At 47.0% G+C, this 26,838-nt stretch overlaps 1 protein-coding gene and 1 long non-coding RNA gene across 2 annotated transcripts in view; one reads left to right on the top strand and one right to left on the bottom strand.

Moving 5' to 3' along the window:
* Positions 1-974: 974 nt before the first annotated feature.
* LOC146890825 (uncharacterized) lies at positions 975-2,817 on the bottom strand. Its single transcript, XR_014998341.2, has 2 exons — positions 2,212-2,817; positions 975-1,744 (listed from the first exon to the last, which is right to left on the bottom strand). It is a non-coding gene; the product is annotated as an uncharacterized LOC146890825 (long non-coding RNA).
* The window catches only part of Macroh2a2 (macroH2A.2 histone), a 44,130-nt gene continuing 19,027 nt past the window's right edge, over positions 1,736-26,838 (top strand). The window contains exons 1-2 of the mRNA XM_048451681.3: positions 1,736-2,064; positions 24,363-24,593. Coding sequence (XP_048307638.1) covers positions 24,422-24,593 — 172 coding nt within the window. The 5' untranslated portion in view covers positions 1,736-2,064; positions 24,363-24,421. The remainder of the gene's footprint in view (positions 2,065-24,362; positions 24,594-26,838) is intronic.

The raw sequence follows: 26,838 nt of genomic DNA, 5'->3' as shown, positions 1-26,838 counted from the left end.
GAGCACTCAGGAGGCAAAGGAAGGCAGATCTCCGTGGGTTTAAAGTCAGCTTGGTCTACATATCGATTTCCAAGTCAGCCAGGACTACATAGTCCTCTTCTCAACTATAAGAGGGAAGGAGGGTAGAAGGAAGAAAGGAGAAAAAAAATAAAATAAAAAACACACTAAAATTATTTTTTTTGGAGACAGGGTCTCACTATATGGTGATACAGCCTAGACTGGCCTCGAACTCTCAGAGGTGCGCTTGCCTCTACCTCCCAAGTGCTAGGATTAAAGATGTGTGCCACCATATCTAACCACATGTACCATTTTTAGTAGAAATTACGTGACTATTATGTGCCAGTGAATAATTCAATTACATTTCTGTGAGCCTGGCTGACTGGGGGCCAGAGTGACTGTCAAATTCTCCTACACGGTGCTGGAACTGTCTTGAATAATGGCCTAAAGATTTTTTAATAGAAAAGATGGACATTCCCTCAAGGAATATGCAAAGATGCCAGTAAGAGACACCTGAGACCATATGAAATCTTTTAAATACACATCTCTGGAAAGAGGACTGTGACCTGCTTGGATTTCTGGCCTGACAAGGATTTTCAAAACAAAAGATGGGACGGACGGTCATACACAGAAAGCATAAGGGGTTTAGGTATGAGAATTAAAACTGTCCTGCCGCTCAACTATGGGGCCCTGGCCACAGGAGATTAAAATGGAGACTTATTTACAACATAGCGAAACAGGCATAGTTTGGCGGAGAGTAGAAAGATGGCTGGTTCTCAGCAAACACTCAAGCTTAAAAACCACAATGGAAAGCACGGTCAATAAATGCCAGCTTGGTGAAATGGCACCGAGCTAGGGCGGTAGGGTGGTTAGCCTTTCCCACGCAGGCAATCACAGGCACCGGTTACCCCAAAGTCCCCCACGGCACCCATAAATACAAGTATACTTTATAGCAGCAACCACACACACAAAAGGTCTCAGGTTTGGGAAACGTCCATTTATTTGGTTAATGCTGAAGATTTCGCTTCACTGATTTTTGCAGACATCAAAAGGCTGCCTGCCTCTCAGGCTTCTCTGATTCATCCAGGGGGAAACCCGAATGGTCCATTCAAGTTAAAGCTTATGGTGACTGGCCCTGTAGCCGTGTGCCCTTGACAAGCTTCACAGTATAAAAGAGAACCATGGTTTCCACCAGGGACCAAGCAACTACACATGCCCAGTGTCACCTGATATTGTCCACCGCTCCGCCATCATAATGCATTTTCTGGAAACTAGTAAAAACTGCACCTTCAGACACTGTCTCTGTGCTGACCTCAATACCCATTGGGAGACGGCAAATTAAAGCAACCCAATTTTAAAAAATGATGCTGGGTCTTCATCCGCTATGAAGCAAACATCTGTGCCTCCAAACACTACACAGCAGATTCTCAGTGGGTCTTCGTTTATAAACAGCGGACAGGCAGGAGTATAAATTCTCAGTTCCTGTGGCCGCCGTGCGCGACACAGTAATGGGTTCGGTAATATTTTCAGGTCGAGCTGCATCCAAGGTGGGCCTTTTTTGCGTTCACCTTCTCATCCCATAACCGGCAGATGAACGCCCACACCTCTTTCTCCCAGCAAAGGTGGGTCGAGCTAAACGGAGCCTGTGACTGGTGACCACAAGGCCTCCGTGCAGGACTCTAGGGAAGCGGGGTCCTCGCAGCCAACAGCTCCGCGAGGCGCAGGCCCGGCGGTCCCATCGTGACCACTGCAGAAGGACAATAGCTCATCAAGCCCCACGAAAGCCCCCGGACCCGTCGCGGAGCCTGGGCTGGCGGGGGATGAGGCTGAGCGACTCCTCCTAGAGGTGGTTATGTGGAGAAGGAGCAATCCCTTCTCCCTCCTCCTCCTCCCCCCGCTACTATCCGCGGCCCGGAGAACTGCCGCTTGCCGCCATTGACACGCACAGATACAACCCCAAGAAAGGCAGAGTCCTGCCCGACACCGGCGGCACGCGGGCCGAACCTGCGGCCGGGGATTGGCGCGCACTAGGCCACCGGGCGCCCGGAGCCCGCGGCGCAGCACCAGGTGAGCCCGCCATGCCCGTGGCATCATTGTTTCGGGGGGCGCCGGGGGTCTGGAAACAAAACCCTCTGCCCGGGCAGTGCAGGGGCCGAAGGGAGCCACGGCGCCTCCCCCTGCAGCCCTGTGGGCGCACCCCGGTCACCGACCCACCTCTGCCACAGAAATTAATAAATCGATTTGTTCAACTTGCTTCCTCGGGAGATAAAAGGGGGGTTTGCTGAAGACGCCGCGCGTTGCCCGCAGCTGGCGAGGGGCCGGGGCACCCTGGGCCAGGCAGAGAGGATGCAGAGATGCGGGGTCCAGCGGCCCGGCTAGCGGTGCCGGGAGCTCAGGGCTTCGAGGAAGCGGAGCTTAGGGCGCAGGGGAGGGAGGAGGGAGGTGCCCGGGCGCCGAAGAGACCGGGCGGGGGACGCAGGCTCGCCAGGGCCGAGGGCGCGCGACCAGGGCCTTCGGGGTGCCGGGCTGGGCGCTGGCTGACAATGGAAGAGGACGCGAAGGCGCCGGGGCGGCGCGGGCGAGGAGCTGGGATGCTGCGGGCGCCGCGACAGAGGAGGACGCGGGGCAGAGCACTCCCCTTGGGTTCCCTTTCCGGGGCGCTCGGTGCTTCCACCGGCAAATGGCGGCCCCTATGCGGCTCGCCCTGCCGGTCCCAGCTGCTTAATTTGCGCGGGAAAATAACAATAATAATGTTAGCAATATCAAAAAGAGGGAAATCAAAGTCAAGAAAAGGTTGCATCCGCTGCCGCGGCTTGGAGTCCGCCCTGCCTCCCCGGCTGCCAGAGCGCCATCCAGGTGCACCGCATCCCAGCCGCGCCAGCCTCCTGATCGCTCCCCAAAATGTCTTTCCACGCCTTTCCTCATGGGGGCGCCCTCAGCTCCTGCCCTCTTTGTTCCTCTCAACAATGACCAAAGGGGCATCGAACCCCCCACCCCCAAACACCAATTGCGCCTCCTTCTCCAGGAGCTGAGCGTTGCTCATTGTGCCTAGGAGTGAAATGGGCCACCGATGGGCCTGATTTATGCCTGGCCATTGCTGCAGCCTTTGGGCCGTAGTTCTCTTGGGTAAGGGGAGAGTTAAAAGGGCTCGTGGAAAGGAACTGAAAAACCAAAGTGTGGATTGCTGCCTGTTGGGGGACGCGATGGGTATCAGCCCAGACTGGAAAGCATTCTCCAGGTGAGCTGGCAGTCCTAGCTTTAGGGGAATTCACAGCAAGAGGCCACACACCCTTAGGAGCCCAAGGGTGGTCGATCCAGAGTGGTGAGCAGCGTCCTTGATCACGTGTTAATGTTGAATACAGTTGCACCCTCACTGGGTTGTGCAGCCGCTACTTTAAAACGGTTCAGTAGGTAAGGGGGAAAGGAAATGTTATTCAGAGCAAAATGCCTTCGCTTATGTCGTTCCAAAACAAATTAAACCGTGCATAATCCCCAACCAGTCCGCTCTGTCGGCTAGACTTAAAGTTGTCCCCTGCACCATAGGGAACTCTCATAACTAAATGCTCGGCGCTCCAGGATCAGCGGAGTGTGCCTTTGGGTTTTCAGAAATGTTGAAATGAAGGAACTGAAATATTGGAATCCCTCTGTGGGAAATCGTATCTTAATAGAATAATTCACATCAGCAAAATCTCTTTCCTGCTTCCAGATTCCCTCCTAAAAATACCGTCTTCCTCACCTCCAGTTTGCCCCACCCTGACACTGGGTCTGCCTCACCTGGCTCCACTCAATCCTTATCTTCAGAGCAGATTGACAGTCTCTGCTATTAACGAGCTCCATAAAGAGACCGTAACCTCTGCGGATCCAGAAGGTCCCAAAGATTCCAACCCTACTCCATCTTGTTTGGCGCCTTTGGTCTGCCGTGCCCGGGTAGCTGGGACCCCCTGCTGACTATAGTCGCGCCAGCCAAAGCCCTGTTTTCTCTGCCTCCTGCCAGGAAAGCAGGAGGTGAATTCTGAGGTAGACAGCTTTAAATGGAAGGTATCAGTTCCTACAGAGAGGTCCGCGCAAAGATTGAATTCTCTTAAGAATTTATTATTATTCGTAAGGAATAATCTCAAAGTTAGTTACCTTCTTGGTGAGTGCTTTTGAAAAGTGTGTGTTGTAGAGATGAGCAAAAGACGGGGATCACTAGGGATGGATCAGCCCGCATTCACTGAACTGAAACTCCTAAACAGGTCCCAGCAGGGAGAGCAACACGGGTTTAAGGAAGTCAGGGTCCCACTCTCAGTGAGCGTCCTACTGCAGGTCTAGGAGATGCTCAAAATAAAAATGCAGGCAGTGCGAGGGGAAAAAGTGTTATCATTTGTGCTCCTGGAAACTTGGGTACCTTCTACTGCCTAGAGGTGTGAGTGTCTATAGAGACAATGTGACACTATTTAAAAAAAAAAATGTGTGTGTGAGTGAGTGAATGGGCACACATGTGCCACGGTACCCGTATAGAGGTCAGAGGACAATGACAAGTGTCAGCCCTTGCCTTCCACCCTGTTTGAGACAGGCTCTCTGCATTTTTACCCACCATGTAGGCCAAGTAAACCAGCCCTCGGGCTTCTGGCAGTTCTGACTCTGCCTTCCATTTCTCTGAAGAACGACTGGGATTGCAAATACTTTTCCCACTGGTCAGGCTTTGGTGCGGGCTCAGGGATTCGAACTCGGGTCCTCATGTTCTTGTTTTAAGAGCTTTTCCCCAGGGAGCCATCTCCCTAACCTTGAGCTTGGCGTTATTAAATATATAATACGTACATGCTACAAAGTAGCGGTTCATTTCTTCTGATATTGTTATATTTAGCGTGTGTGTGTGTGTGTGTGTGTGTGTGTGTGTGTGTGTGGCGTGTGTGTGGAGATCAGAGTGCAACTTATTGGAGTTGGTTCTCTTCTTCTATGATGTGGGCCCTAGGGATCAAACTCAAATTCTCAGGCTTGACAGCAAGCACCTTTACTTCTAAGTCATTTCCATAGTACTCCATGTCTTAGTGTATATCCCACTGAAGCAGACGTGTGCTCCATGTGTGCAAACATTCATGGCAGAGTTTCGGTAGTTTCAACACTTAGAAGACACCTTAACAGCCAGTAGTAAGGATGCTACATAATCCCTCCCACATCTACATTCTAGAATACTCCACAGCAGTTAGAAAGAATAGAGCCGAGATATATATATATATATATATATATATATATATATACACACACCAAGACACTATTAATAAAGAAAGAAAAAGGCAAATGGCAGCCTGCAAAATGAAACTGTAGATTTCTATAAATTAAAATGCCATCTAAATGGGTCAAAAGTGTAAAGAGGATTTGTGAAGGACTGTGAAGAGCTCTGGTGGCTGCTGTGACCTTTGACATTGTACACATTGTCCAAGCAATTTGTGGATTCCTTGAGCAGGTAGGCGATGCAGCTAGTCATTTGGAAACAATATAAGATAATGTGTATGAAAGCCACAAAATGCTACAGTTTTTCAGGCTGGAAGGGAGAGGAACAGGACTAGGCTTCCTAAGAAGGTGGTGGGATTGAGTGGCAGTGGTTGAGTGACCAGGTAAGAAGCGCTCCTTCATCTTCTCCATCTCCAACAAGATTTTTATGTGCTATCCCAGCAAGGCTGAGACCGGGCCTATCATCTTCCCCTTGAAGGATGAACCAAAACAAAAAACAAACAAACAAACAAACAAAAACCACAAAACACACCACAATGCTTTTCATCAGGATGATTCTCCAAACAGGCTCATGAGAAATTTAGGAGGAGGGGAGAAATAAAAGAGGAGAAAGGAGAAAGAAGTAGGGGGTGCTTGCTTGGTTTTATGACAGGGTGTCATGTAGCCCGGGCTGGTCTTGAACTCTCTATAGAGCCGAGAATGCTCTTGAGCCCCAGATCCTCCTGCCTGTGCCTCCCAGTCTCTGGGTCACATGCATGCAGCCGCACAAGACCCAAACCCAAGAGGTTCATGATGCCAGGAAAGCCCTCTGCCAGCTGAGCCACACCCAGCCTGGAGTCCCTTAGCAGCCTTAGAAGCTACTGTTTTCAGCAACAGCTAGAAGGCAGGGGATTTCTCTTGGGGATTAAATTGGACAGGAAAATGGGAATGGGAAAAGGTATTTCATTTCACAAAATACAGAGGAAACCTGAAAACGCCTTTGTAAAGGGATTAAAAATATTCATACTGTGTTTTAGTGTGTGCGCGGCAAGGTAGGGAGGGCAGGCAGAAAACTTTCGAGAGTCCTGAGCGTCTTCCTTCATAGGGGTTCCAGGGCTAGAACTCAGGTCTTTACACTTTGCGGCAATCACCCTTCCCTACCTAGCCATCTTGATGGTTTTAAAAATGCTTTTTTATTTTTTTTAATTTTTTTAAATATTTATTTATTATGTATGCAATATTCTGTCTGTACGTGTGCCTACAGGCCAGAAGAGGGCACCAGACCTCATTACAGATGGTTGTGAGTCACCATGTGGTTTCTGGGAATTGAACTTGGGACCTTTGGAAGAGCAGGCAACACTCTTAACCGCTGAGCCATCTCTCCAGCCCTTAAAAATACTTTTGAAGCCACACATTTCAGTGGTTTCTTTTGAAGTATTCACTCACTTAAGGGATACTTACTGGGTGTCCCTTGTGTTGCTAGCACTTCAGGAGGAGTTGTCAGGGCTACAACCTACTGAAACAAAAAGGAAATCTCGAACTGGAGGGTGGGGCATTCCAGGCGAGGCTTTACACAGTGTAGCTGCGGCAGAACTTTTCCTGACTCCCGAAAGCTGTCATCTGACTGCCACACCAAAACTGATACACACACAACAACAACAACAACAATAATAACACACATACACACTCATGGATGAATAAATGTAATTTAAAAATTTTTTGTAATAGCTTCTTTTGAGGAAACAGATCAAAGAGTTCATGTTGAGGGCCAATGAGAAGACTCGGAGACATAGGAGCTGCCAAATCTGATGGCCTGACTGATCCCGTGGTGGAAGGGGAGATCCAGGTCTGCAGATTATCCTTTGGACTCCACATGCACGTCGTGGTACACGCATGAATACACACACGCATGCACATGTGCATGCAAACATACAGTGTAATAATTAAAATGCAAGAATTTAAAAGTTCACGTTGATGACATATGCACTGCCAGCCAGGTTCTATTCTGAGCCCTTGATATGAATGAACTTATTTAGTTCTGACCACGGCGCCACAGATCGTTGATGTTACTATCCTTGCCCTTCAGAAAAGAAAGCAAAGGCTGAGGATGTGCCAAGGGACGCCAGCCCAGGAAACCTGCCAGCACGCTCTACCCATGTATTAAAAAAGAAAAAGGAAAAAAAAGTGCTTGTAGTTCAGTGATTCCGTGCTGATTTATGCAGACTTTTCTGAAGTATGAAAACTTTTATTTATAAAACTTATTTGCATCACCGCCGGGAAACCCCTCCCATGCTGTGACAAATGAAAGATTAAAAAGAATCCGAGGGAGCCACCGAGCGCTTGGCTCTAAACTGCCGTGTCACGGAGTATTAAGTGAGATGAATCTGGTGGTGTCTCTGAAGCCCTCACTGTTCGTTTATCCGTCTCGGCATCCGTCATACTTTGCCTGATTTATTTGACTGGCATTGCCAATTTGGACCTTGGGTGGAGTAAGTAATTCAAGTCAAAATTCCCATGCTGTGACGTGAATAGGTGCTAGATGCACACACAGACCATCAGCCTGGGGACGCCACTTCAGCTAATTCCCCGATGTCACAAGAGTCACAAAATTGGTTTTTTAATTTTGGCATTTATTTCCTGTGGGTGTTTATGTCTGTGGGTGTGCACATGCTACTGCATGCATGTGCCACTGAGTATGCAGAGGACACGCTTGCAGGGGACAGAAGACGGTTTGCAGGAGTCATCCCCCTCTTCCCCCATGTGTGTCCCAGGGATCACACTCGGGTTGTCAGACTTGGCAACAAGTACCCTTACCTGCCTAGCCATCTTGCCAGCCTTAGCCATATTTTTTTTTTTTTTTGCCTAAAATTATAATACTCAGTTGGCCTCATAATTTGAGGGTTGTTTCTGGATATAAGACACCATTCTAGGGGCATAGTTCAGATGCCTAAATATGGTTGCTTTCGTGAGGATTAGGCAAAAACCTAGTAAGATCAAATCCGAATTGCTGGACAACACTATAACTGGTATATGTACAGAATATTGTAATTTATAATTTCCACCACCCTTGCTGCTCAATAAAGCATAAAATTAAATAGTGGTGTGGCCCACAGAGAGGTCAAGGCCAATAGCTTCTGCAATAGATGCTATAAATGTTTAGGTCAGAGGATAATTCAGCGCCTTCCCCATCAGCACCGGAAAGTTACAAATTGAGTATTCTCATGGAATTTCAATCAAGAGATAATCCGTTCATATATTCCTCTGCGCACCATCAGCTGGATTCTGTCTGTGTGTGTGTGTGTGTGTGTGTGTGTGTGTGTGTGTGTACATGTGGTGCATGTATAATTACATGCTTGTAGGTGTATATGTGTGAGGCCATAGGTGTGTGTGTGTGTGTGTGTGTGTGTGTGTGTGTGTGTGTGTAAATAGAGGTTAACTTGCAGGAGTTGATTCTCTCCTTCCACACCATGAAGGCTCCAAAAATGGGACTCAGGTCACACAGGCTTGGCACCAAGTGCCTTGACCAGCCCCAACCCCATGACAACATTGTTTTTGTTTTCTGAGACAGAATCTATGGAGTCCCGCCTGACCTGGCACTCACTTTGTGGACCAGGCTGTTCTTGAACTCAGAGAGCTCCGATTGTGTCTGCCTTCCCTGCTATTGAGGTTAAAGATGTGTAACCATGCCCAGCACACCACCTGATTCTCTTAAGAAAATGCTAGGCTGGGTGGCCAGTGAGCCCCAGGGAGTTTCCTATCTCTACCTCCCCACGCCACATCGCATCTGACTTTTTACGTGTGCTCTGGGAATACAAACTCTGGTCCTCATGCCTGCAGATTGAGCCGTCGCCTTAAACAGAATGTGTCCTTTAGCTGTTGTCTGATTGACAAGGTGCATCATTGTCCTGGTGGGTGGGGACCAAACTGTTCTGGTGTTCAGTGAAGTCAACATTTTAGGCCGGTTTTTCTTTTCTGTGGCTAGAAACATGACAGTGGCTTCGAAAGACAGCTCCCCCGGTGCGGCCAGCTTTTCCTGGTGTCAGCGGTTGTATCAGGCAGTGCTCGCACAGGCTCCTGGGTCCAGTGTCTGTGGAACATCTTTTCTGGGGAAAGCCTCAGAGGTCAGCAGGTGCAACGTTTTCCGTTAGAACTCTGCAGAGTTCCCAAGCACCCGGCTCCCCTTCCAGCTGGGACAGCCCCCTCCCATCTGGTTCTCTTACGAGAGTTCCTGTAAGCTTTTGCTCAAGCCAAAGAAAAGTTTTAAAGAATCTATCGATTTGGTCCACAGCTCTACCACCATTGGGTCTCTGTGGGCAGCAGAGAGAATGATGTGGCAAAAACCATGGGAGTTTCACTGGTGCCAGCATTTGGGGGCTGGGCGGGGGCAGGGGCACACACTGTAACCTGCAACAGAAAGAAAAGCCCCAGTGCTGGAGAAATAGCTCAGAGGTTAAGAGCACCGGCTGCTCTTCCACAGGTCCTGAGTTCAATTCTCACCAACCACAATTCTCACAACTGTCTGTAGGGAGATCTGGCTCCCTCTTCTGGCATGCAGAAGAAAAGAAGGAGAGAAAGGAGGGAGGGAGGGAGGGAGGGAGGGAGGGAGGGAGGGAGGGAGGGAGGGAGGGAGGGAGGGAGGGAGGGAGGGAGGAAAGAAGGAAGGAAAGAAGGAAGGAAGGAAGGAAGGGCCCATCTTGAATCAGACGACACCAGTCCCCTTCCTAGAGAAGCCCAAAGGACGCTGCTTGTAAGAAACTCCCTTACTAGTTGGAATCGATCAGATTTTGAGGAGACGACAGTTAACCCAGACAAATCCCATTTGTCCATCTCTTAAAGAGCAAAAAGGCAAGCAGTGGCTAGGCTAAACACACTGAGGGTTGGTTGGTTGGTTGGTTTTTGTTTCCCATCAATAAATAGATTCAGGGCTAGGGAGGTGTCTCTGTGAATAAAGGTGCTCACCCTTTGGAAGCTTCATGACCTGAGCTTCAGGAACCCATGTGAAAGTGGAAGGAGAGAACAGGCTCCGTAGAGCTTCCCTCTTGCCTTCCTAGGGCATATCATATACCCCCTCGAACACACACCAATAAATAAATCTAAAAGTCAAACTCGCTCGTTTTCTGGGTGACTTTCATCTGAGGTGCATTTTTAGCTCAGATTCAAATGAAATAAAATTGCTAGCCATCTTTCATCCAACTAATACCATTAAGGGCCAAATGTATTTATATTAAAACAGCATATGGGCAGCTGGGAAGAAATAAACACAGCCACAACTTCTGCTTTTCTCTTGTTAAAGAAAACCATAGCTTGGGTTCAACAAAGACAAGATAAACGTGTTAAAAGTCACCATGTGCAGCTAGGGAGATGGCTCAGAGAGTGAAGTGTTTACCATGCAGACACAAGGACCTGAGCTTAATCCCCAGAACCCACCAAAAAAAAAAAAAAAAAAAAAAAGGCAGAATTTGAACTGGAGAGATGGCTCAGAGGTTAAGAGCACTTGTTGATCTTCCAGAGGACTGCCTGTGATCTGGCCTCCATGGCCACTGCATGCAGACCAAATGCCCATACACATAAAATAAAAATAAATACATCTGCTGGGCAGTGGTGGCTCGCGCCTTTAATCCCAGCGCTTGGGAGGCAGAGGCAGGTGGATCTCTGTGAGTCTGAGGTCAGTCTGGTTTGCAAAGCAAGATCCAGGGTAGCCAGGACTATTGCACAGAGAAACCCTGTCTCGAAATACATACATACATACATACATACATACATACATACATACATACATCTTTAAAACAAAAGACAGTGGCTTGGTGGTGCATGCTCGTTATCCATGTCCTGGGGAGGTGGAGACAAGTGGATCCCTGGGGCTTGCTGGCCAGCCAACATCATCAAATAGATGAGTCCTGGGCCAGGAGACCGTGCGGGTCTCAAAAAAACAAGATGGACAGCTCCTGATAAGAGTCTCTGAAGTCAACTTCTGGCTTCCACATGCATTTGTACACACACACACACACACACACACACACACACTTGCATGCATGCACACACACACGTGCCCCCACACACCTACAAATTCACCCACAGGAGGCCTCATCTCTCCCGATGTTCTCTGGAATGACCCAGGTGGCCCTAGTTCTCTGCCTCTGAATTACAGAGAGCGCACGAGCTTCCCCCTCCATGGCACGAATGGAAATGCATTTTTTAAGACGGGAGCGATTTGTCTTCCAATAGTATAATTAAAATCAATTGGATTAATCCTTGCTTTTTATGTTTATGGATGGTTAATTTGGTTAATTTGATCCTCCTGTCATTTTGATAAAACCGCATATAGTGTTGCTTTTTACATGATAAATTGGTGCTGTACTTTACTGTATGTGACAATGAAATTATTGACTCGTCTCAGTCACTCAAAGATGGCCCTGGAAGAAAATGGCGTGGAAAGTATTACTTGAGCAGTAATGGGCTTGCCCTCAGAGCTCCTAAATGGACGTGTAATAGAGCTAGTGATTTAGCTAGTATCACTGAAAATGGGCTTTACAGCTACAAAGTAATGCTAACAAACTATTATTGTCTTAATACAATACTCAGGATAAGACACCAAAATATGTTAGACTTCTGTTAGGTGGGAGGCTGTCTAGAGGCTCTGCTTCCTATTTCATCCCCTCTGAAACGCAGTCCTGCATATAGTTAGTATATTTATATTGAATTCCTTTATGTCCTATTTTATCTCATTTGATTCTCCCAGAGGACATTTTTGAACTGACAGTAAAAAAGCTACTTCGTGGTGGCGTCTGCTTCATGTTTTCATAAATATTTACAATCTACAATATTCTGGAGCACAATACCACAGAGGAGGGAAATGACACAGGTACTAAAGGAATAGTGACACCGTCTACCGATCCGTCGGGGACAATGCTGGGAGCTTCATGTTTGGAAGTGTCTCAAAAAAACAGTGTTCAAAAGGTTTTTAAGAATTCATTTTCATCATTAAAAGGCAGTCCGACGTGTTATTTCTTGCTTCCAGATAACAGAGGTGAATGTTTGATTTGTATAGTTCTGAAGCAAAGAATTTCAAAAGAGAATTTTAACAGTATCAGAAGTCTAGGTCCTTTGGCAAGACGGTGTAGACACATGAACAGACATCACCAGGGACATGATGGTTGCAGTGACTGTATCCAGCCCCCACCCTTCTCTCTCCTGCCTCCAGTCTTCTCCAAAGCCCTCAGCTGAGGATACTAAGGATGTAGTTCATTGGTGGAGCAGTTGCCTAGCTTTGCCAGTTGTTTGAGTTCTGTACACACACACACACACACACACACACACACACACACACACACACACACACACCCCAAAACCCTATCTCAGAAAGAAGCAAAATAAAGGGTCTGGAGAGATGGCTCAATGGTTACGAGCACTGGCTGCTCTTCCAAGGGACCTGGGTTCAGTTCCCAGCATCCACATGGCTGCTTACTAATGTTGTCTGTAACGCCAGTCCCACGGGATATGACACCCTCTTCTGGCCTTTCTGGGTACTGCATACACATGGTGCACAAACACACATGTAGACAAAACACCCATATAAATAAAAAATATTTTGTTTGAAAAAGTAACATAGAAGAAATGATAAATGCCTTTTGGAAGAAGTGTAACTTATGAAAAATGGTCATTTACATGGGGCCCTGGAGGTTTCTTCTTCCTGCTCCTCTTCTTTCTCTTCCTCCTCTCCTCCTCCTTCTGATTTTAGCAAATGTTTATCACATGCCTATTTGTGTGCTGGAAATGACAGAGGTTAAACTTAGGTTGCCAAGCTTTGTGGCCTCACTTCCAGCCACTGAGCCATCTCTCATGTGCCCAGTGTTTTTAGAGCCACACTATTAGGTAGCCCAGGCTGACCCAGAACTCACTATGGGGCCAGCAACAATGATGAATTCCTGATCCTCCTGCCTCCACCTCCTAATGCTGGCATTACAGTATTTCTAGTTGGTGAACCCAGCTAGGAAGTGTCATTATTGTTTAAGAATTTCACAGATCTCATGGGCAAATCAGCTTTAGAAATGAATGTGTTGGTGATGAAGCTGAGTTCAGCTGTCTTCCGAGTGAACAGTGACATCATGTGAAGAGAGTGAGATTTGTTTGTTTGTTTGTTGATTGATTGATTGATTGATTGTTTTTTTTGAGACATGGCTTCACTTCATAGCTCTGGCTGTACTGGAACTCGCTCTGTAGATCAGACTAGCCACAAACTCCCAGAGAGCCGTTTGTCTCTGCCTTCCAAGTGCTGGGATTAAAGGTGTGCACCACCACTACCCTGCTTAATTTTTTTATTTTATGTGATTATAATATAATTACGTCATTTCCACCCTTCCCTTTCCTCCCTCTCAACCCTTCCAATTACCCCTCACCTTGTTCTCTGCCAAATTCATGGCCCCATTTTCTTTTTATAAAAAAAAATTATTTCTTTATTTATTATGTATACAATATTTTGTCTGTGTGTATGCCTGAAGGCCAGAAGAGGGCGCCAGACCTCATTACAGATGGTTGTGAGCCACCATGTGGTTGCTGGGAATTGAACTCAGAACCTTTGGAAGAGCAGGCAGTGCTCTTAACTGCTGAGCCATCTCTCCAGCCCCTCATGGCTCCCTTTTCTTTAACAGTTGTGGATATATGTATGTGTGTATATGTGTATTCCTAAATGCATAAATATGATCTACTCAGTCTGTATAATGTCTCTTGTGTATGTTTTCAGGGCCGACCATTTAGTATTGAATAACCAATTGCTGAACTCTTCCCTGGAGAGCACCATTTCTTCAGCTCTAAGCATCCCTGAGTTGCCTGTGGTCCTTTATGTAGAGTTGAGGTCTCACGAGCTTTCCCCTTCTGCTTTGGGATGTCTGTTGGTGTTGTCTTTGTTTAGGTCACGTTCGTTAGTAGTGCTAATGAGACTTACAGGCATAATATTTATAGGAGACACAACCTCACAGCACACTCTGTGATCCTCTGACTCCACACTCTCTCCATCCCCTCTTCCACAATGATCCCTGAGCCTTAGATGCAGGAATCATTTGGTTGGTTGATTGGTTGGTTGGTTGGTTGGTTGGTTGGTTTTGGTTTTTTGAGACAGGGTTTCTCTGTGTGTAGCCTGGGCTGTCCTGGAACTCGATGTGTAGACCAGGCTGGCCTTGAACTAACAGAGATCCACCTGATTCTGCCTCCTGAGTGCTGGAATTAAAGGTGTGTGTGCCACCACTGCCCAGGAAGGTGCAGGAATTGTAGTTAGAGATGAATCCATTGGAACTGAGAACCACAGTCTTCACTTTCATTGGCTGTTGTTTTCTGGAATGATTCTTGTCTGTTGCCAAGAGGAGTCACCTTGGTGAGATTTTTTTGAGGATTCTCCACACTTATTGAGGCCCAAGTTATAGTACTGCGGACATTGAGGGCAATGTCAATGCCATAGTTTGTGTATTCATAAGGTGTCTTTAAAACAGAAACCCACGTATAACAAAGCCATGGAGCTGGGATGCTGTTCAGTCGACTGGTGCTCGCTTAGCACATCTGGAACCCTGGCTTCTATCCTTAGCACATCTGGAACCCTGGCTTCTATCCTTAGCACACTGAACAAGACATAACTACAGGTGTTTGTCATCTTACAGATGGGATATGTTCCAATGGCCCTATAGTAAGTTGAAGATAGCCCAAGGTGGAGTTTGTCGTGTTACAAATGGGTTATGTTCCAGTAGCCCTCTAATAAGCTGAAATTACGAAAAGCATTGAATTCGTCTATGCTCTCTGGAGCGCCATTTCAGCAGCATAGAATCAGTACGGTGCTGCTTCCTCCTCCCCTGTGACCACAGGGCAAACTGGGAACTGTAGTTCGCAACAGTCCAGCAACACAAGCGAACATCCAACTGCGTCACCGCTTGCCTGTAAGATTAAAATGCCAAGTTGAAGGTACGATTTCTACCAAATGCATCTATCTAGCTGCCATACCTCTGTCAAGTCAACAAACAAACTAACAAACAAAAAACCTGTAAGGCAAGGCATGTCTATAGGCGTTTAAGCTGGTGGGCAATGAGACAGACACAGAAATCCAAGACTTCCATAGCTTCCAGAGGTCCCAGTGAGGCCACTATTGCCTGATGGATCTATTTATTAAGTGGTTGAGTCAGAAGAATTTTATCAGCCTGTGTGCCCTAGCCACAATGAGTAACTGATAAGACACGTGCAACTGTTGGGTGCTGCACAAGCACTCGAGAGGTGGAATGGGCTGGACGCGGCCAGCCTCATTTGCTTTATGTGTGGACCGTCGTCTGGCAGTTTTATTACAGCAGTGGTTCCTAACCGTCCTAATGGTGTGACCCTTTAATGCAGTTCCTCACATTGTGGTGATTTCCCAATCATAAAATTATTTCATTACTACTTCATAACTGTAATGTCGCTACTGTTTTCAATCCTAATGTAAATGTCTGATGTGCGGGAAATCTGATGTGCAAGCCCTGTGCGGGGTCGAGACCCATAGGTTGAGAACCTCTGGTTTAACGGCAACCATCAAGAACCTCACTTGGCCACAATCAAGTGTCATCAAAAGGAAGACATTTGGGGCCCGCGTGAGGACTCGATCAGTAATACCCTTGCTGCCCAAGCACGAGGACCTGAGTTATGACTCTAGCACCTGAAAAGCCAAGCGTAGTAGTATATGCCGATAATCCCAGCACTGGGGAATTGGAGACAGGCGGACCCCTGGGACTCATCCACCAGTTAGTCTGACTCTATCAGTGAGCTCCAGGTTCAGTGAGAGATCCTGTCTCCAAAAAATGTGGTGGGGAGTAATGAAGGAAGATGACCAGTGCTGACCTTTGCTCTCCACATGCACATAACACACACACTTGTGCACAATCAAACCCTTACACACAAAAGAGAAGAGAGAGAGAGAGAGAGAGAGAGAGAGAGAGAGAGAGAGAGAGACTGAAAACCTCTCTCAGTGATTGGGCCCAACAGAGATCAAACGCTCCTGGCTTTCCCAGCGTGTGGCAGTGAGGGGGTGGGGGAGGAGGGTAGCTCACTAAGGGCCCCAGGGTGAGTTTTTGATGTAGTTACTACCTTTACTATGGTTCCATGGAAAACATTTATAGACAGGGACATAGAAATTCTACAATATCTGTATAGTTTTCTGCTCAGTAACAACCCGTAAGACCGTGTCTCGTTGATGCCCTGATGACACAGATTGTACCACAAATGCCAATTCTAGACATCACAAAAAAAGTCTCAAAACAGGGGGCTGGAGAGATGGCTCAGAGGTTAAGAGCATTGCCTACTCTTCCAAAGGTCCTGAGTTCAATTCCCAGCAACCACATGGTGGCTCACAGTCATCTGTAATGGGGTCTGGTGCCCTCTTCTGGCCTGCAGGCATACACACAGACAGAATATTGTATACATAATAAATAAATAAATATTTTAAAAAAAGTCTCAAAACAAAGGTTCACCGCAAAGTCCCTGAAATATGGCAGTTATTGGACTTGCCAGCGAGAGTCTGTCGCCTGTATTCGAGGGAGGGCTGCCATCTATTATCTGTCCTTAATTGTCTACAGAATCTAATTGCCCTTCTGGGCCCCAGACCGGCCTCTAGAACAGCAGACACCCAGCTCCCCTTCCCAGCATGCCCCAGTGACGATCTTCAAGAGTCTGAGGAGGTATTTCCTGGTTCCTTATGGGTACACTTAGAACTAGCCTGGTCAACGGGCCATTGTGATGAGATCATACACCCCAGGTCCTGCAGCTATGGGCCAACTAGATGAACTGCAGGTCAGGACTTTCTAGAAGTTCATTAAGGGATGCCATGTGCAGCCTGGAATGTGGGACCCCCGGGGGAACCCTGGGAGGTCCATATCATTGCACAGTGAGCTCCAGCCAGCCAGTGTTTTCCTCTCAAACTTGTAAATAAACAGAATAGATTGTCATCCTTGAGCTCTGCCTGATGGGAGCCAAACTGCGAGCAGACGGTAAACAAGGGTAAACATTAACTAGTCCTCGGATGGGCTTGGACCCTCCCCCGAGGGGTCTTTCTTGCTAGACCAGAGATGCTCAACCCTGCTAAAGCCGTGCTCCTTTCATGCAGGCTTCGTGTTGTGTTGATTCCCCAACCATAACATTATTCTCATTGCTATGGCATAACTGTAACTTCGCTACTGTTAGGAGTCATAGTGTAAATATCTGTGTTTTTCCAGTGGTCTTTTGGGGGGCGGTCACAACCTATAGGTTGAGAACAGCTGCTGTATACAGTAGACCCACCCCAGACTCAAGTTCACAAGCTGTGAATACAAAACTCATTCAAACTTTAAACTCCTCCCTCTTCCAAGAACTCCTCCTCCTTCCCAAGAAAACGTGGGAAATGAGGAATCTAGGGTCATTTTGCTGTGGAGTACAAACAAAGCGCAGATACACCTAGGTGGTCCCCGGGTTTAGGGGCTCTCCAGTGGTAGGGAGGTGAGAGGCTTCCTTTCCTGGTGGACTTGGGACCCTGTCAGCTCCCAGCAGCCCTCCTCACTTCACCCATGGGTTCTAGCAATGGGTAGGGTGTCTCAGCCCTGGCAAATTCCAGGGACCCTGCAGGAAAGCACGGGGCTGCTTGAAGGCAGCAGGCCTGGCTGAGAAGGTATGTTCCCAGCACCAAGAACCTTCTGGTCCAAGGGAAAGCCTATGAGGTAGTTCTCTCTCTCTCTCTCTCTCTCTCTCTCTCTCTCTCTCTCTCTCTCTCTCATTTTTGTTTTTCGAGACAGTGTATCTCTGGCTGTCCTGGAACTCACTCTGTAGACCAACAGGCTGGCCTCGAACTCACAGAGATCCGTCTTCCTCTGCCTCCCTGAGTGCAGACATTAAAGGCGCGTGCCACCACCACCCGATGTGGTCATCTCCCAGACAGACCTCACCTGGCACTGCTTCCCCAGCTCTGTGCCAGGCTGTCAGCAACAGGAAGCCTGAAGCTGCAGAAGGAAGTCTTGCATTTAGAGCCCATAACCTACAGCCAATGTTCCTGGGACATCTCACCTTGATTTTCCTTACCCAGCTAATTTGTCTTCAGATTTTAATCACCCCTAAAGTCACTCGCGGCTATTACCGATCCTAATTTCTAATTTTAGGTAATTTTTGGGCAGGGTCTGACTTGTCTCGATTCATCCTGGGAGTCCCGGGGTAGCATTAGCTCTCAAACCTAACTATTCTGGTTTATGTTAGAAAGGGGTGTGTGTGTGTGTGTGTGTGTGTGTGTGTGTGTGTGTGGTGTAAATGTGTTTTGTGGGGGGGGATGTTCCTCTCTATTTGGCACATAGCATATCCACAGGATGTGTTTATCCTGTGGTGGGCCTTTCAGGTGGTTTCCTTGGCAACCACATTTACTAATTCTTGGGGGCGGACCGGGGGGCTCCTGTAACAGTGACTAAAAAGCGTGTAATTGGCTTAGCGGGCTCACCGTGTGTCTTTGTGAACCTGAACTGACCCTGAACTGATCGGAGGGGTTTAGCTCTGTTTAGTGGTTTGTTTGTGTGTTTGTTGTGTGGAGGGCTGGTTTTTTGTTTTTATTTTATTTTATTTTATTGAGACAGGGTCTCATGGAGCCCAGGCCAGCTTTGAACTCCATATTATTTATATGTGTGTGTGTGTGCGTGTGTGTGTGTTTGTGTACACACAGACACACACACACGCACACACATGAGTGAAGCTGGGCTTAAATTCCTAATCCTCCTGCTCTCTCTCCAGAGAACTGGCAATACATGTATGCACCTCCTCCATCAACCTCTCCAAACCCTTTAGAACTGACCTCATCTAGAGGTTAAGCTTCTTAAGCAAAAACAATTTGAAGGTGTATTTTAGAAAACTTAGAATGTGTGAAAGAAAGACCACCTTCCCTGCCATACAAAAGAAGCCCCAGCGGCTGGAGCTGATGGCCTAGGGATGCACAAAGCCTCCTGCTCCCCCTTCGGGCTCTTTCCTCTCCACTCTGAGCCCGCCTGCTGACTTAACACATGCGCAGTGAGATGACAGGAACGTTTGTCATTGCTGTGAGTCCCTCAGCTCCTAGGACAGTGCTAGTGATAGCGGGAGCTCCCTGCATTTCCCGGCCCCTGACCCCTCCTCTTCAACGTGTTTGATGTTGGAACTTCCAGTCTTCAGCTCTGACTTCCCCGGGGACAGAGGGCATTCACAAGATAGGTGTGGGGTCAGCAGCTTCAGACAGCACGAACACAGAAGTCATGGACACTTTCAACACGCCGCATCGTCTTATCCCTGTGGTCTACCTTCAGAGATAATATCCTCGGGCCATTAATGCTTGCATTCCACTGAAGACATCTTTTGGTGGCGAGGCAGAAGCAGGAAGATCGTGAGTTTGAGGTTAGCTTGGACGCTGTAGAAAATCCCAGGCCAGCCTGTGATATCTACGGGGTGTATTACTCGGATGTATGTCTGTGTATCATGGTATCATGTGCATACACAGTACCCACAGAGGCTAGAAGAGGATGTTGGATCCCCTGGAATTGGAATCACATACGGTTGTTTGTTACCCTAACAGCTGGAAGTTGTTGAACGTAGGTCCTAGGAGAGAGCAGCCAAGTGCTCTTAACCACTGATACATTGCATAGGTGTGGTGGTTCACACCTATAATCCTAACATTTGGAAAGCTAAGGCAGGAGGATTACCGCAAGGCCAGCCTGAGCTACATAGTGAGTTCTAGGTCAGCCTAGACTTCATGGTAAGACCTGTTTTACAAAACAAAGGCCTAACTCCATACGTCTTTAGAATTTTTTTTTTAAAATCTCACACATGTATAAGATGGGTTGTGATCACATTTGCTCCATTTCTGTTGGTCATCCCCCCTCCCACTTCTTAACCCTATCCTCCTTCCCCACTAGTTCCCTCCTGCTCTCACATCTTGTATGCTATACACAAACTTGTTTGGCTAATGGCAGCTTCTGTGTGTTCGTCATTGTGATGGTTGTCATATCCAGAGGGCCACGTTTTGTAACGTTCCTCTCCACCCTCCAGCTCTAATGTGGGGTTCCCTAGGCCTTGGAGGGGGTGGTAGAGGGGTGGTATGATGTGGGAAGTCCTTCTGTATATGTGTTCCTTTTATTGGTTAATGACTGAAGAAGCTTCTTTTGTCTGTGATAAGACAGAATAGAGGTAGGCAGGAAAACTAAACTGGGAGAATGCTGGGAGAAAGTAAGCAGAGCCAGGGAGAAGCCATGGAGCTGCCAGAGAAGAAAGATGCAAGCCTCTAGCTGGAACCTTGCTGATAGGCCACAAGCCTTGTGGTAAAATATAAAAGAATGGAAATGGGTTGATTTAAGATGTGAGAGCTAGCCAGTAAGAAGCTAGAGCTAATAGGTCAAGCAGTGTTGTAATTTAATGTAGTTCTGAGTGGTTATTTTAGGTCTTGGTGGCTGGGAAACGAGCGGTCTCCCAAAAAGTGATAGATTATCCCATTTCAGAAAAAAAGGGGGAGGTCCTAGAAAGGTGGCTCAGCAGTTGAGAGCACAGGCTGCTCCTCCAGAGGACCCAGGATTGTTGCACAGCATCCACGTGACAGCTCACGGTTGTCTGTAACTCCAGTCCCATGGTGTGGGCGTAATCGGTAGGTACGATGAATAACCAGACCAGCTCAAGAACAAGCTATATTTCAATAATTGAAAAAGGGGAATATTCACGCTATCAAAGTGTGAGGTCCCAGATCCGAAATGGTCTGGCAAGCACAGCGTAGCGAGAGAGCGCACCTGGATCTCCAGGTTTTCTTCCCTGGGGACCAGGTCGCCATGCCCCAATTCACTGTGATTGGTTAACAGAGTTTCCCCATCACCATGGGATCCAACACTCTCTTCTGGCCTCTGTATGCATAAGGCTAAATGTGCCTGTACATAAAATCAACACTAAGAAAAGAAAAAGAAAGAGAGAAGAAAGGAAATGTCTCATTTAGGACTGAGCACGCTAATTCCATAGCTTGTTAAACCCCTCGGTCATATAGGACTATAGGACCCAATAGGAAACTAAAGCCAGCAAGATGGCAGTGTGTAAAGGCATGTGCCATTCAGCCTGGTGACCTGAGTTCAATTCCCACGACTCTCCTGGTGGCAGGAGAAAATCAGCTTCCTCTGTTTGTCCTCTGTGGCGTGACATTCATGTTAGTTCCCCAACCCATCATACATACATGCATACATACACACATACACACACACATATATACCCACATATATACAAATATACACACATACAAATGCACGCGTAGATACACACATACTCTCTTAATTAGAGTTTCTATTGTTGCAGTGAAACACCATGACTGGAAGCAATTCTGGGGAGAAAAGGGTTGATTTGTCTTCTACTTCAGCATCCATAGTCCATCCCTGAAGAAAGTCAGGACAGGAACTCATGCAGGAACCTGGAGGCAGGAGCTGGTGCAGAGGCCATGAAGGAGTATTGCTGACTGGCTTGCTCCCTCTGGCTTGCTCAGCTTGCTTTATTACAGAACCCAGGACCATCAGCCCAGGGGTGACACCACTCACAATGGGCTGGACCCACCCCCATCAATCACTAATTAAGAAAATGCCCTACAGGCCTGCCTGTAGCCTGATCTTATGGAGGCATTTTTTTTTCAGATAGGAGTTTCTCTCAAATAACTTTAGCTTGTGTCAAGTTGACATAAACATTATCCAACACACATACATACATACACACATGTATACATACATACATACATACATACAGATACTGTCAAACACACATACATACATACACATACAGAAATAAATAAAAAGACAATGAGTAGCCTTAGCTGTGTGTCTCCTGGCAGCTGGGCATCCACTTAGCTGTCCCTGTCATCCTTGAGCCCTCTTTGGCTTTCTCATTGTCACATGGGCTGTGGCTTGTCTCGGTGGCCAGAAACAATTTCAGTTAACTTTAACTTTCTCATTTCTGACAAGAGGATGTAGACACCCTGGAGTAGAGTTTTGCCTCATTTCCTAGAAATGCCTATGGCGCCACTCTGTTCCTTTTTGTCCTGTGTAATATATTTATTCTGAGTTACATTTATTTATTCCATAATTATGTAGCTACACATATTATAATGTAGACATGTAAGTTATTGTGGTGGTTCGAAAGAAAATGGCCCCCATAGGGAGGAGTGGTCTATTAGGAGGTGTGGCCTTGGAGGAAGTGTGTCACTGTGGGGGAGGCCTTTGAAGTCTCTTGTGCTCAAGCTATGCCCAGTGTCACAGTTCATTTCCTGTTGCCTTTGTATTAAGATATAGAACTCTCAGCTTCTTCTCCAGCCCATGCCTGCCTGCATGCCACCATGTTTCCCACCATGATGATAACGGACTAAACCTCTGAAACTGTAAGCTACCCAAATCAAATGTTTTCCTTTGTAAAAGTTGCTGTGGTCATGGTGTCTCTTCACAGCAATTGAAACCCTAAGACACTTATAAGTAGTAATGATTTTATTTTTTGATCACAATGTTCCCTTACCCAACAGATCAAGATCAACCCACCCCTTTAACAGTTATTTTTAGCCTTAGAAAGACTGTATCCGGGCTAACATAGCAAACACAGTGAATTCAGAATAGCCAGAGCTACATAGACCCTGTCTCAAAACAACAGCAACAACAAGACTGTGTTAGGATGCTACAGTTGTTTGCTCTTTGCTAAGAATATGGCTTCTAAAAGGGACAGTATGTTGGTTCACCATTACTAATGCAATACACAGAATTCACCTCTCTGTGTTGACTTCAAATGACTCCCCCAAATCATCCTGGATCTCCCATCCCAGGAGCAGAAGCCTCAGTTGTGTTGTGGCTTTCTGTTTGTCATCTGGTTGCTAGGAAGTAGCATATTCCATTAATACTAGGATTGCATTTCTAGGATTGGGGCTGTAGCTCCATGGGTGAAGAGCTTGCCTAGTATGCATGAAGGTCTGGGTTTGATCCCCAGCACCACATACACTTGTTCTGGTCATGTGTGACCATAATCCCAGCACTCATAAAATAGAGGCAGGAAAATCAGAGGTTCAAGGTCATCTTCAACTGTATATTAAGTTCCAGGTCAGCCTGGCTACCTGAAACCCTGGTTAAAAGAACAAAGACAGTATTAGAAAAGCTGAAGTGCTTCTTTTTGAGAAAAATGCATAAGCTTATTTACATCCCTCAAAACTACGATCAGCCCTGGTGGTGCATACCTTTTAGTCCCAGTGTAAACACAGGCAGAACTTTTCTTTTGTCCCAACCTCACACAGTCCCAAATAATCACACAAAAGCTTATATTAATTACAGAATGCTTTGCCTATAGCTCAGACTTATTACTAACTAGCGTTTACATTTTAAGTAACCCATTTCTAGTCATCTATGTATTGCCACATAGCCATGGCTTTACCCGTCCATTGATATCTTGCTTCTTGGGCGACTGGCTCACGTCTCCCCACTCTGCCCCTCTGTCTCCCTGTATTTTCAGTTTGGCTTTTGCCCCTAGCCTTATTCTACCTTGCTATAAGTCATCAGCTTTTATTATCAACCAATGAGAACAACACATATTTACAGTGTACAGAAGAATTATCCAAGCACTAAGGAAACAGGCAGGCGGTTCTCAGTGAGTTCAAGGCCAGCCTGGTCTACATAGTGAATGTCAGGCCAGCCAGGACTACATAGTGAGACTGTTTTTAAAACAAAAGCTAACTATGGAGCCAGGTATAGCACCACCCACCTGTCATCTCCACATTTAGGAGGTGGAGGCAGTAGAATGAGGAATTAACAGCCAATCTTGAATATTTGAGCATCTGTATCTAATTTTAAAAAAAAAAAACTTAATCATGTCTGCAAAATCCCTTTTTTATTCTGAGCAACATCCGCAGGTTCTGGGAACAAAGAAATGACATCTTGCCCACAGTACTGCCCAACTGGGCAAAGGAGCATGACTTCTGCCTCTAACGACAACTTCGTTTGGCCTCTGCTGCTCAGGGCTGCCCTGTGGGGAGGGATGCTTGTGTGGGGGCTGCAGATGCCCTTCAGAGGTCCTGTCCAACTCATGCCTTCAGCTTGTTCTGCTGGAAGCCAGGGTGATTTGTCACAATATGTCCTAAGGTCCCACTAGTATGCCCCCGATGTTTCCAGCCACCCTCAATCCCTGCCTTCTTTCCTTTCTAGGATTGTGTAAGTGCCAGGAGGCCACTGTGTCAGCAAGCTGAGAGGGAAACTGAGGCAAGATGTCAGGCCGGAGTGGGAAGAAGAAAATGTCCAAGCTGTCCCGGTCAGCCAGGGCCGGTGTCATCTTTCCAGTAGGACGGTTGATGCGTTACCTGAAAAAAGGGACATTCAAGTACCGGATCAGTGTTGGTGCTCCCGTCTACATGGCCGCCGTCATTGAGTACCTGGCAGGTAATTCCAGCATGTAGGGGACCTCACACTCGGGTCCCCACCCTGTGGGGTCCTTCACATTTGGGTAGGATGCTGAGGATCACCCAGTACCTGGCTCAAAGACACTGAGGGTGATGATGGGACTTTTTCTGGTCTGCTTGGCCAAGGTCAACTTCTGAAGGCTTTGGGGAAGGAGACGGGGCTTTGGAAAGTCGGTCCGGTCCATATAGGACAGAGAGCCCACATTTAAGCCGTTCTTCTATACCTGCCAAGCAAAATGTGGCTTACATTAGCAAATGCTATAGGTGACTATCTAAGCTCCCAAAGAAAAGTGCAGAGAGGATTCTGGGAATGGGGGGGAGAGGGGACTCTTCACTTTGCAACCACTTGCTCATTAGATCCTGGAGGGGAAGGGTTGCTTGTTTGGTTGGTTGGTTTCCAGTTGATTGGTTTGGTCTATTTAAAGTAGAAGAGCTGGGGAGATGACTCTGTTGGTAACTGCTTGCCATACATTCATGAGTGCCTGAGTTTGTTCCCATAACTTAATATAAAAACAGGCACAGTGCCATACACTTGAAATCCTGGCACTGGAGAGCTGTAAACAGGTGTATCCTTAGGGCTTGCTGGCTAGCCAGCCTTGCCAGTCAGTAAGCTCCAGGTCCCAGTGAGAGAACATGTCTCAAAAATGAAGTGGCTAGCCCCTGAAGAATGACATCGGAGACTGACCTTTGACCCTGAACACACACACAAGAACACAATCTCAGATCACCATGCTTGTGTAGTGAGACCGATTGAACCATGTCCCCAGCCCCAAGAAGAGAGGCTTTGGTTTTGAACCAGGGTCTCTCTTGCCCAGGCTGGCCTGTACTTCACTATTTCACCAAGCTGGCTTCATGTTCATTCCATCCAATTCTCCTGCCTCAGATTCCTCAGTGCTGGTGTCCCAGGTGTGTGCCACTCCATCTGGGAGGTGATACGCTTCACACACTTCTTACTTAATCCCACTTGACCTTTATGTTGTCCTCATGTATTAAACCTAAACAAAATTTAACAATGGCATGGTTACTTTTTAAGAAATATATATGTAGCCGGGTGTGGTGGTGCACTCCTTTAATCCCAGCGCTTGGGAGGCAGAAGCAGTCATATCTCTTATGTTATAGGCCAGCCTGGTCTACAGAGCAGTTCCAGGACAGCCGGGACTACATAGAGGAGCCTTGTCTCAAAAACAAACAAATCTGTGCAAGTCAGACGTACGAAAGTGTCGATAACTAAGTGGAATTAGTCCCTCTGACAATGTCACAATTTGTCACTGCCTGCCCCCTCCCACACACCAAGGTTAAGTGTTGTGAGAATTCCGCCCAGTTGCAAAGCAACCTCTTGGCCACTCTAACTTCGGCACTAGAAACACTCAAGAGGCAGAGGCATATGGAGTTCTATGAGTTTTGGGCTATCCTGGTCTACATATTGAGTGCTGGGCCAACCAGATCTACATTTAATTTTTAAGGGAAAAGAAAGCCAAGCATCACCCGAAGCCTCATAATCTAATATGGCATTAATTCAAAATATCTCTCCCCTCTGCCCAACGGGGGTGTTCATACTTCTTACACTACACTGCCCCAATATTTAATTCAGCAAATGACATAATGGGGCTGAAGAGATAGATGGTTCAAGCTATTCAAGCATGAGGACCTGAGTTAGTATCCCAACACCTGTGCAAAAGCTGTGCATGGCTTGTCACCCCAGCACTTTGAGGGGAAGGGAGACAGGTAGAACCCCAGGGCTCACTGGCCAGTCAGGCTAGTCAAAAGAGCAAGCTCTCATTTTAGTGAGAGACTCTCAAAGTATATGGTGTAAAAAAAAAAAAAAAAAAACAGGTTGACCCTGATGTCAGCCTCTGGCCCCAACATACGCACACACGCACGCGCACACACATACACACTCACTATGGTCACCGTGTCAGTGAACTGTGAGTCAACTTGCTAGCCATTGCTGAGTATTCCAGGAAAGGCATGAGAAGAATGCGCAGCTCGTTAGTGCTTCCCATTCTGGAAATGCCATATAAACATTTAACTCTGGCGTTGGTTTTATTCTAATGGTTTTGTTAATCACCTCTGCCTGGCAGATACGGCGGCGTGCTTGCGCCAAGTTTCCACTGTTGCCGTCGATTGTTTTGGATGAAGGCAACTTTGTGGACTACTCTGTTTGACATTAGGTTGATTGTGAAGGCATGTGAGGAATCCCCTCTTCATTGCAGGCCTGAGTGTTT

This window comes from Myodes glareolus, chromosome 18, assembly GCF_982192425.1.
Source record: "Myodes glareolus chromosome 18, mMyoGla1.1, whole genome shotgun sequence".
In the NCBI taxonomy this organism is placed as follows: domain Eukaryota; kingdom Metazoa; phylum Chordata; class Mammalia; order Rodentia; family Cricetidae; genus Myodes; species Myodes glareolus.
Note: the sequence above shows the minus strand (reverse complement) of the source record. Positions and strands in the feature narration are given on the sequence as shown.